Here is a 12,076-nt window from a genome sequence, read left to right as displayed (position 1 = left end):
TCAACTAGTTTCACGCCTGTAGATGCGCTTCTTCTGGAGCTAATATATGTAAAACAAAGTTTTCTGTCGAGGCGGCTGAACATCTTACTGGACATAGACTCCGATGGAGCTGCAAGGTAATGCGAGGAAGGCATGCGGACACACTGCAAGCAAAGGGCAAACCCCAGGATCCAACATATAATTGTAAGGGGTATGTGTGCGGTAGGTACTTCTACAACAGGTAAAAGGATACATAAACCCAAGGGTCTTGATTCATTTACAGTGCCTTGAAAAAACTATTCATACACCTTGAAATTTTCCACATTTTGTCATGTTACAACCAAAAACGTAAATGTGTTTTATTAGGATTTTATGTGATGGACCAACGCAAAGTGGCACATAATTGTGAAGTGGAAGGAAAATGATAAATGCTTTTCAAAATTGTTTACAAATAAATATGTGAAAAGTGTGGCATGCATTTTGCATTCAGCCACCTTTACTCTGATACCCTTAACTAAAATCTAGTGGAACTAATTGCTTTCAGAAGTCGCCTAATTAGTAAATAGTCTACCTGTGTGTAATGTAATCTCAGAAATACAGCTGTTCTGTGAAGCCCTCAGAGGTTTGTTAGAGAACCTTAGTGACCAAACAGCATCATGAAGGCCAAGGAACACCCAGACAGCCCAGACATAAAGCTGGAGACATGGAGAAGTTTAAAGCAGGGTTAGGTTATAAAAAAAATATCCCAAGCTTTGAACATGTCACAGAGCACTGTTCAATCCATCGTTGAAAATGGAAAGAGTATGGCACAACTGCAAACCTACTAAGACATGGCCGTCCACCTAAGCTCACAGGCTGGGCAAGGAGAAGCAGCCAAGAGGCCCATGGTAACTGTGGAGGAGCTTCAGAGAGCTACAGCTCAGGTGGGACAATCTGTCCACAGGACAACTATTAGTTGTGCACTTCACAAATTTGGCTTTTATGGAAGAGTGGCAAGAAGAAAGCCATAAGTCCCATTTCCAGTTTGCGAGAAGCCATGTGGGGGACACACCAAACTTGGAACAAGGTGCTCTGGTCAGATGAGACCAAAATGGAACTTTTTGGCCTAAAAGCAAAACGCTTTGTGTGGCCGAACACTAATGCTCTGTACATACGACCGGTTTTCCCGTTGGAATAAACTCTGAAGAGTTCCGACAGAATTCCGCTCAAGCTGTCTTGCATACACACGGTCACACCAAATTCTGACCGCCCAGAACGCGGTGATGTACAACACCTAGGACGGGACTAGAAAACGGAAGTTCAGTAGCCGATAGCTTCCGTCTTGTACTTGCTTCAGAGCATCATGTTCTGTTGGTGACAGCATCATGTTGTGGGGATGCTTTTCTTCAGCAAGGACAGGGAAGCTGGTCAGCGTTGATGGAAAATGGATAGCTCCAAATACAGGGCAATCTTAGAAGAAGACCTGTTAGAGTCTGCAAAAGACTTGAGACTGGGGCGGAAGTTCACCTTCCAGCAGGACAACGGCCCTAAACATACAGGCAAAGCTACAATGGAATGGTTGAGATCAAAGCATATTCATGTGTTAGAATGGCCCAGTCAAAGTCCACACCTAAATCCAATTGACAATCTGTGGCAAGACTTGAAAATTGCTGTTCACAGACACTCTCCATCCAAAGAAGAATGGGAAAAAATGTCACTCTCTAGATGTGCAAACCTGATACAGACATCCCCAAAAAGACTTGCAGCTGTAATTGCAGCGAAAGGTGGTTCTACAAAGTATTGACTCAGTGGGGCTGAATACTAAGGCATGCCACACTTTTCAGATATTTTACAGTTGTGCTAATAAGTTTACATACCCTGACAGAATTTATGATTTCTTGGCCATTTTTCAAAGAATATGAATGATAACACAAACATTTCTTTCACTCATGGTTAGTGTTTGGCTGAAGCCATTTATTATCAATCAACTGTGTTTACTCTTTTTAAATCGTAATGGCAACAGAAACTACCCAAATGACCCTGATCAAAAGTTTACATACCCTGGTGATGTTGGCCTGATAACATGCACACAAAGGGGTTTGGCTATTAAAGATAACCATCCCCACCTGTGATCTATTTGCTTGTAACTAGTATGTGTGTCTAAAAGGTCAATTAGTTTCTGGACTCCTGACAGACCCTTGCATCTTTCATCCAGTACTGCACCGACGTTTCTGGATTCGGAGTCATGGGGAAAGCAAAAGAATTGTCAAAGGATCTGGGGGAAAAGTAGTTGAACTGTATAAAACAGGAAAGGGATATAAAAAAAAAATCCAAGGAATTGAGAATGCCAATCAGCAGTGTTCAAACTCTAATCAAGAAGTGGAAAATTAGGGGTTCTGTTGAAACCAAACCACGGTCGGGTAGACCAACTAAAATTTCAGCCACAACTGCCAGGAAAATTGTTCGATATGCAAAGAGAAACCCACAAATAACTTCAGGTGAAATACAGGACTCTCTGAAAACATGTGGTGTGGCTGTTTCAAGATGCACAATAAGGAGGCACTTGAAGAAAGATGGCCTGCATGGTCGAGTCGCCAGAAGAAAGCCATTACTACGCAAGTACCACAAAGTATCCTGCTTATAATACGCCAAACAGCACAGAGACAAGCCTCTGGAATGATGAGACCAAAATTGAGCTTTTTGGCCACAACCATAAACATTACATTTGGAGAAGAGTCAACAAGGCCTATACTAAAAGATACACCATTGCTACTGTGAAACACAAAGGTGGATCGCTGATGTTTTGGGGATGTGTGAGCTACAAAGGCACAGGAAATTTGGTCAAAATTGATGGCAATATGAAGGCAGTATGTTATCAAAAAATACTGGAGGAACATTTGCATTCATCAGCCAGGAAGCTGCGAATGGACGTACTAGGACATTCCAATATGACAATGAACCAAAACTCAAGGCCAAGTCGACCTGTCATTGGCTACAGCAGAATAAAGTGAAGGTTCTGGAGTGGCCATCTCAGTCTCCTGACCTCAATATCATTGAGCTCTGAGGACTCTGAGGAGATCTCAAACGTGCAGTTCATGCAAGACAGCCCAAGAATTTACAGGAACTGGAGGCTTTTTGCCAAGAGGAATGGGCAGCTTTACCATCTGAGAAGATAAAGAGCCTTAGCCACAAATACCACAAGACTTGAAGCTGTCACTGACGTTAAAGGGGGCAATACACGGTATTAAGAACTGGGGTATGTAAACTTTTGATCAGGGTCATTTGGGTAGTTTCTGTTGTGATTATGGTTTTAAATAGAGTGAACACAGTTGATTGATAATAAATGGCTTCAGCCAAACACTAACCATGAGTGAAAAAAGTTTGTGTTCATATTCTCTGAAAAATGGCCAAGAAATCATAAATTCTGCCAGGGTATGTAAACTTATGAGCACAACTGTATTTGTAAAAGATTTTGAAAACCATTTATAATTTTCCTTCCACTTCACAATTATGTGCCACTTTGTGTTGGTCTATCACACAAAATCCAAATAAAATACATTTATATTTTTGGTGGTAATATGACAAAATTAGAAAATTTCAAGGGGTATGAATACTTTTTCAAGGCATTGTACATCTGATTGTATATTAGAGCAAAAGGATGGGTCTGGCGATGATTCAAAGTAAAGCCATATGCAAAATATAAAGGATCAGGATATTTGAAAAAATCTTGGTGATAGTAGTAATAACATCAGACCACAAGGGGGCTCAAGCAAACGAACCGACCTATGGGTTTAGATACAACCCGGGTCATCAGAGTATGTCCTGCCATGCAGTCAGTCATGTCTGAAGGCCTAGGTCCTTGGTTATCTCCAAAGAAGGTATAAATCAGATCAGATTGGCTGATCATCCCATTCACCAGAGATTACATGTCCATATACCTGCAGACAGCAATGAAAGCCTGGAGCAGCATTTTCTAGAGGCTATGCATTTAAAGTGATTGTAAAGTCAGAAGGTTTTTTTTATCTTAATGCATTCTGCCTAGAGCAATTTTCCTTTAGGAAAGGTAAGAATTTCAATAGAAATGATGAGCACTACTTATCTATCATATGTTGTTCAGCACTATGTAAGCTCAAAATCATTGTCATTTGTATAAGCATAGTTTTAATCTTTAATTTTGTTCTTGGTATGGATAATGTCTACATCTTTTTCATTAGCCTCAAAGTGGAGACGTCGCACAGACTTTGTAACTTTTTTTTTTTTTTACCTCCTTACTTTTCAGGTGATGCTATTATAATTTTCCCGCCACCCCCACCTCCCTATTTTGCTGATCCTTCATCATCAGGAACTGGCCAAGGAAGTCCTTTACCCAGGAGTGATAATCCTCCTTCTTACAACAGTATTTTTAATATAAGGTAAGGATGAGCATACTCCTGTTGATTAAAGGGATGGCATTTTTAAACTCATATTGAGGTAAAAAGTATTGCTGTACAGTAAGTTATGTATAGCAGGCCCAACCTTTGTGTTTCCAGAGTGTAGTTAGTATCCTGCCTCCTGAGAAGTATTTCCTTTGCTTTGAATCCGAAGACCGTGTTGTATTATGTTCTATATATTGGCACTCTTAAAGTGGTTGTTAAGTCACTCGTTTTAACTTCATATAATCCTGTTTGTTTGCTAATGATAGGTGCTCCTGTCTCTAGACAAAAAAAATGCAGGCTATACCTGATTTCAAAGTGCCCACATGACCGGCCGGCTCTCTCCTCTCCCCGTCTGACAGCTAGTGCGGGTGGGGCTGAGATTCCCCCGCTGACGTCATTTGGGATGAGAGGAGGAAAGAGATGGCCAGTCACGTGAGCAGGGCTCTGAAATCAGGTATAGACTGCATTTAGAAAAAAAAAAAAAAAAAAAAAAAGCAGAGTTAGGAGCACATATCATTAGCAAACACAGGATTATATAAAAATTTAAATGTTATTTCAGCAGCAGGAGGGGAGGGGGCAGGCACTTGACACAGAGCAGACAGGCAGGGAGAGAGGACAGGAGATCTGCAGATGTCAGAGGCACGTAAACTGACCATGGGGTCAGGGCTCAGCAGCCTTGATAAACCATGGTCCGTTTCGGGGGGGGCAGAACCAGACAGGATCATCTAGGTATTTCAGGTGTTAGGCCAAATTACACAGCACAAGCACTGTTCTGTATAACACTCTTTAAAAGGAACCGGATCCCCCTTTTTTTTTTTAATTATTTTTAGGGTAAGAAAAGCTTTGTGTATTGTGAGGGGGGGGGGGGGTCACCTTACTTGCAATCCACTATTACCTGTGCTCTCCTAATCACCTAGACATGTTTTATATTGTTTATATAAATCGATTTGTAAAGCTCTTTTAGTCAACTAGAATGCATAAAAACACATTCAAGTTAAGTGCTGGTAGTTATACATTATAAATATTCAGACGTGTTCAGCAACTAGCTCAGTATCTCAGTCTGCTACTCAGTCCACCCTTTTGGATATCATTTCTTGCAAATGTAACTTTAAAATTTACTTTAAAATAGTACTCCTAGGAAACACATCACTGACTTAAGATTGCAGTAAAAGACAGTTACATTTTTTTATAGCTTTGATTGCTTACTAGCAGCAACTTTTCTTAATAGTATTGTATGTGATCATGCTATCACCACTAGACCGTGGTGGGGGTTTCCCAGGTGACGCAATGGGCAAGCATTTCACCTGAAGGCTGTGTTCTTGGTGTGTGCTGGGAGTATGAAACACTTGGTATCAGTCACTATAATCGTGGTGTTTATTCACCACACCACGTGAGAATCCAACCTGCTTACCAGAACTCAGCATATATTGGGCAATACATAAACTCTGCAAGAAATCACGGCTCAGCTCCTCAATCACTGGTCAGTGGATGGCTTAACACACTGCAACCTTGCATCTATTCACTTGTTCCCAAACAACACACTGCAGTGAGCTTCCAGCAGTCAAATGGTAGTCTCACCCAATCAAGGGGACAGCATCACCAGACAAAGATGAAGCGGTATATAGGGATGACCTTTTTGGCTAGTAAACAGATTTATTAAAAACTCGCAGATACAATCAGTAGAAACGATCTTCAAAGTACAAAGCAGCCGCGGCATTTGGCGTGCTTGTGTCCTGGCCCACCTGGCATGTTTCATCCTATTGGATATCATCAGAGGCATGGCCATGGAACACAAACACACCCTTTTAACATGCATCACGGGTGACGCGAATCCCATAAGAATCAACCTCCGGAAATGACGCGAAACTGGAAGTAGGTGTCTGGAATATGTACTCGTTCTTAGGATTTAGTATCAGTTAATCAGCAGTATGGCATGCCATCACATTTATGCACAGATGTATTAGGGCCTTTGTCAGTGAGCTTTGCACTTGTGTCAGTGGCATCATTTTGCCATTGAGACATTTCTGGGATCATCAGAAGTAATTGACCAATGCATCTGATCTGCAGTTGGCCTTGTTCTGACCATCTTCAAGTGAGTAGACTGGAGCAATGATGGTATATTATCACAATTTCTCCCTTTTCCAGCCGCATGACTCGTGGCAGATGATCAGTGACATTTTAAAGACTGCTAGAAACATTTGGGGATGATGCAGCATAAATGGATGAGTGGTTGTAGTGTATTTTAAAAAAATGAACAGTCAATGGTATGCCTTGTCCTGATCCAGATGGTCACTGCATTTGAAACCTTTTAGGCTTGAAAAAAAATAGAATGTCATGTAATGGCCCTGCAGCTTCATACTTCTTTCATTTATAAATCCATAACATGATTTTAACCTGGAGAAGATGGTACTGACCATTTCTTGCTGACTGTGTGAGTTTGCACCAAAGTTTCAAAATCCAGATCTAGTATAAGTTCAGCCTGTTTTTTTTTTCTTTTTTTTCTACAAGAGATGCATTTAATATCACCTGACATTATTCTCCTATTCCATAGAGGTTTACTTCTACTACTTTTTTTCCTGTCTCTTGTAGGTCTCGTAATATTGGTCAAGGAAGCATTAGAGACCAAGAAAGTATATACACCATTTCACTGCCAAGTGAACCCCCTGAGGCTTATACTAACCCTTACTTTTCATCGGACCCTCCACCAAAATATGAAGAGAAAGATCCTGCTGTACCTGATCCAGAAACCACATCATCCTCAACCTTAAATGACTCTGCCGAGTCTTCCCCTAATCCTCCTCCCCCACATCCTTGACATGAAAAAGGCGTGGCCATGTTTTGTTTTTAAATGCATAGTATATTTTTATAGTAAAGACAATCTGAATATATTCTTTAAAATTGAGGTGTTATCCAGACTTCTCTTTCAGACTTGTGTGCCACATATTTGTTATGAACCTCTATAATAAGACCTATCAAATTTGCTTAGGCACTCACCAGTTTCTAGTATGATGTGGAGATTGGAAGTAATATGCTCCTGTGTTTCCAGCTCCCCCCCCCCCCCTTAAAGCCAATATGAGGAGGACTAGCTGTTCACTAAAAAAAAATATATATTTTTGTACTAAGTGGACCTGTCTTAGAACAGATTTTGTGTAAAAAGCATGTTAAAAGAACACTTCTGGTTGTTGACCAATATGTTCTGACTCTTAAAATTATGCAGTAGATTTATGTGCAATAGAGATTTATACTATGTATGTTCTGTCAAACTGTTTTCCTTTTTCACATTGGAGCACTCACTGAATGGAGTCAGCCAAAAATGTCCAGTCCTGCAGTGTGACTTGCAGCCCATCTGCTTGTGTCCTGAAACATTCAGTATTTCAGAACGATAAAAACACCAGTGTTGTAAATAGTATTTATTACCTGCTGTAGTTATTTTAAATGTGCATTCTTCATTTTCAGGTTCTGTTTTACCTGTCTTTTAGCGTTCTCATGATGATTCTGTAAGCTGTGTGTATATTTTTTTTTTCCAAATCTTATTTTGTGCGCGCTGTGCATGCGTACAGCCCTTGCATTAATTCAATAGAAATGCTTCAATGTAGCTCATGAGACCTGCACAAACTGACAGCCAAACAATATGTGCACAATCATCCTTTACATTTTATGGAAGCCTAGAGGCTGCCATTGCTTGCCATCTTACGACAATGCCAGTTCCCAGACAGTATTGCTGATTTCAGTGTATTCTGAGCCTGTGCACCTCTAATAAAAGCATGAAGCAAGTGAATGCTTCATGATTGTTGCAGGAAAAAGAAATATGACAATCAAGCAAGTAGCATTTCCAGCCAAGGTGTCCTTGAAGGTTACTCATAAGTGCCTTTTCACACGAGAGGTCTGGTTTTCAGGCAGACTAAAGCCCCCCTACACATGATCCAAAATTTGTACAGTAATTTTCGTACGACGTGTGATAATCTTACTGTTGGTATGGTCCTTTCGACAGTCGATTCTCACTTTAAGAATGAAAAAATTCCTGATGTGCAGGCTATATAATTTTTGTCGTACGTGAACTCAACAGCCGACTTTCGTTTTAATTAGTACGGTTTTCGTCTGAGAAAAATCGTAAGGTGCAAGTCTACGCATGCTCAGAAACAAAAGCATACATACAAAACTATACAACACATTACGTCACTTCTGAAGTTGTATTCTGTCGTACGAGAATTTCTGTATGGTAAGTAATCTCTTCGCTTTCAACATGAGACTAGCATGCAACAAAAAACAGAAGAACGGTCGTCCGAAAATCTGATCATGTCTATGAGGCTTAAATTGGACCCTCCATTCTCCTCTGAGTGCTGGATGTAAATGGACGTGTCTGTTTACACCTGGCTGCTTCCAGGCCTGATCCAATTAAAAAAAAAAAACGGAAGGTCATCTGTTCCCCTGTGGCTGATCAGATCGAAGGCCAGTCAGCTGTAAATGGCCAGCTGGTCTTTTTATATCCGGCTGCCCATAGAGTAGAGCAAGCTGTGTCCTGTTGGACGGACCTGTCATCCAGCTGCTCCGCTCAGCGGGAGCAGACAGAACCCCCGCTGAGTAAAACTGGATCCTGCCCATGTGAAAGGGGCCTTAATGTCTTGAGGCAAGTTGGTGCTCCAGGGTTGAGTATTGGGGTATGTGGGCAGTATTGAATTTCCCATGCAGCTGGAGGTGCTTGTTATGTACGGTGAAGAACAGCCAGCTTGTTTTAAAATCTACCTGGTAGTGAGTCCAATCTTATTCAGTCTAAATGTGAACATGAGTAAAATATTCAATGGTATTGTGGTTGTGTGGGGGATATCTGCCTTTTTATGGCTTGTACTAGTTCCACTGACATGACAAATTAGATAAAGGTTTGTACTTAATCACACAAATTAGATAATGAAAACGTTTATCATATTTTTAGAAAGCTATAATTTAAGGATCCAAAGTATCCCACAGATTCCCCATGGACACTTGACAAAAACTGTTGAGAAACCTTCATGGCAACAAGCTACAGTCAGGTCCATAAATATGGTGACACAATTATAATCTTTTTGGCTCTATACACCACCACTATGGATTTGAAATGAAATGAACAAGATGTGCTTTAACTGCAGACGTTCACCTTTAATTTGAGGATATTTACATCCAAATCAGGTGAACGGTGTAGGAATTACAACAGTTTGTATATGTGCCTCCCACTTTTTAAGGGACCAAAAGTAATGTGACAGATTAACAATCATCCATCAAACTTTCACTTTTTAATACTTGGTTGCAAATCCTTTGCAGTCCATTACAGCCTGAAGTCTGGAACACATAGACATCACCAGATGCTGGGTTTCATCCCTGGTGATGCTCTGCCAAGCCTTTTTAGGATTAGAATTGTATCGATGGCCCAATATTTATGGACCTGACTGTATGTTTGTAAATTTTCCACAATGTCTGCATAATCTGTACAAACTTTGGAATAAAAAAGTAATTAAGAATTGCACTAAAGTCTTATGAGGCTCAGACTTGATAGATATCACAAATGTATCCAATTAATTCTACTAGATGGTTACCTTCTAAATATTAAAAGACTTTTATTTTTACTCTTAGAATGTCTACAGCAGTATAATGTAGTACAGCCATCCGAGTTCACTTTGCTGCCCAGTGCCAATATCTGAGTAAAGTCTGGACTGATGATTCTTTCACTAGTTTTTTTAAAGGTCTGGTTATCAAGGCCATTCTACATTTGATGCTGCTAGGTTTTGTCCAAACCCTTAATTGATTACACCATTCACAAGTTATGTGATAAGGCAAGCTTACTTGACTTCAACTTGTTTGCTGCCTTTGCAGGAAATTTAGAATGTAGAAAAATATCCTCTTTTTGAAAATGATGCAGGGATTGTACCAGGCTCTTCAGTGGTCTTTGACTGTCCTGCAATAGTATGCTTATTTGGTGCTGCAGTTCTGCTAGCCTCTCCAACTGTTGATCTTTAAACATGGAGAAATGGCAGCACTATAATGTCCCTGTGCTGAAACACTTGTTGGTACATAAGGCAGGAAAACACAAATTTGCAGGCAATGGTTGCACTAATAGGGCCTTGCAGATCTGACCTCTCTGAATCAGACTGCATTTCCTGTTGCTATATTTCCTTTTTCTCACACTTCTATTACACAATACAGCACCCAGAGTGGTTCAGTTTGCAATGGAATAACACTAAAGCCAAATTTTGATTTTACACAGCTGTATGTCCACTATCTGGAATCCGTTTTTACAGTGGCTACCTTTGGGGAAATTCACTTTACTCCTGTTTGTGGCCTAGGCTGGGATATTAACAATATCATGAGAGTCATAGCTCTACTATCAAAAATAAATACGTAAGCCATTAAAAAAAAAATGAAAGCAAAAGTTTCAGCTTTTAAAAAAACAAACAAAAATGTCATACTTACCTGCTCTGTGCAGTGGTTTTGCACAGAGCAGCCCTGCTCCTCTTCTTCTTTGGCTGGGCCACACCTCCACTCTCTCCTCATTGGCGCACTAGCTGCGATTGACAGCCAATGGCTCCCACTGCTGTCTCAGCCAATGAGGAGAGGGAGTCCCATTACAGCCGAGGCTCTCCTGCACATCACTGGATTGGGAGGGGGCTCAGGTGAGAATTAGGGAGGGTTCTAAGGGGAGCAGCACACAGAATGCATGAAGGTAACAAAACCTTCAGCCTTTACAACCACTTTGAGATCACTAACGCTCTTAAAGTCTGCCTCAATATACTTAAAGTGTAACTAAAGGTAAAACTTTGTTTTTCATGTGGATATTGTAAAGGAGGATTATAACCTCTGTCAGTTTTTTGTAATCTGTGTCCCATTGGGGAGATTTCCCTTCACTTTCTGTCCCAAAACAGGATGTAAGGCAGATATTTATCCATCACGCCATACCATCAAGAGGAGTGTGATTGGCCCCAAATTTATTCTGCAGCAGGAGAACGATCACAAACATACAGTCAATGACATTAAATATCTTCAACGTAAAGAAGAACAAGGAGTCCTGGAAGTGATGGTTTGGTCCCCAGAGAGCCCTGATCTTGACATCACTGAGTCGGTCTGGGACTACATGCAGAGACAAAAGGATTTGAGCAGCCTACATCTACAGAAGTTCTGTGGTTAGTTATCCAAGATGTTTGGAACAACTTACCTGCCGAGTTTCTTCAATAACTGTGTGCAAGTGTACTTAGAAGAATCGATTTGGTGTAGATTTTTCTTCTGTTGATTCACTTTGCATTTTGTAAATTGATAAAAAATAAATAAAATATATATTTTTAAAATGATTCTTACTTTACAGCATTTCCTCACACCTTCCTAAAATGTTTGCACAGTACTGTATATTTGACAAATTAGAAATATCAAAAAAAAAAACAATACTTCATTACAGGCAGTCCCAAAGTTACAAACATACCACTCTTTTTTTTTTTTTTTTTTTTTTTAAAGGTAGCTTTATTCGTTTTAGAAGAAAAATGTGCAAACATGAGCAAACAGTGTTCTTTTACCAACAGTGTATAACATAAAAAGTGAACGTCCATTCAGGTTACCATCAGCATATATCAGGATAACAAATGCAAAATACAGGTACATGGAAACTTTGTATATATGTATTCCAAGGAGTAAAAGAAATTAATACAAAGAAAGATTACAGAAACATTCCCAGGCTACAGTCTCTA

General features: G+C 40.2%; 1 protein-coding gene across 3 annotated transcripts in view; it reads left to right on the top strand.

Moving 5' to 3' along the window:
- The window catches only part of TMEM171 (transmembrane protein 171), a 36,635-nt gene extending 24,949 nt beyond the window's left edge, over positions 1 to 11,686 (top strand). For all 3 annotated transcript variants that reach the window (XM_073624322.1, XM_073624330.1, XM_073624336.1), the window contains exons 3-4: positions 4,238 to 4,370; positions 6,963 to 11,686. In XM_073624322.1, coding sequence (XP_073480423.1) covers positions 4,238 to 4,370; positions 6,963 to 7,188 — 359 coding nt within the window. In that variant the 3' untranslated portion in view covers positions 7,189 to 11,686. The remainder of the gene's footprint in view (positions 1 to 4,237; positions 4,371 to 6,962) is intronic.
- Positions 11,687 to 12,076: the final 390 nt, after the last annotated feature.

Source organism: Aquarana catesbeiana, linkage group LG01 (assembly GCF_042186555.1).
Source record: "Aquarana catesbeiana isolate 2022-GZ linkage group LG01, ASM4218655v1, whole genome shotgun sequence".
Taxonomy (NCBI): domain Eukaryota; kingdom Metazoa; phylum Chordata; class Amphibia; order Anura; family Ranidae; genus Aquarana; species Aquarana catesbeiana.
Note: the sequence above shows the minus strand (reverse complement) of the source record. Positions and strands in the feature narration are given on the sequence as shown.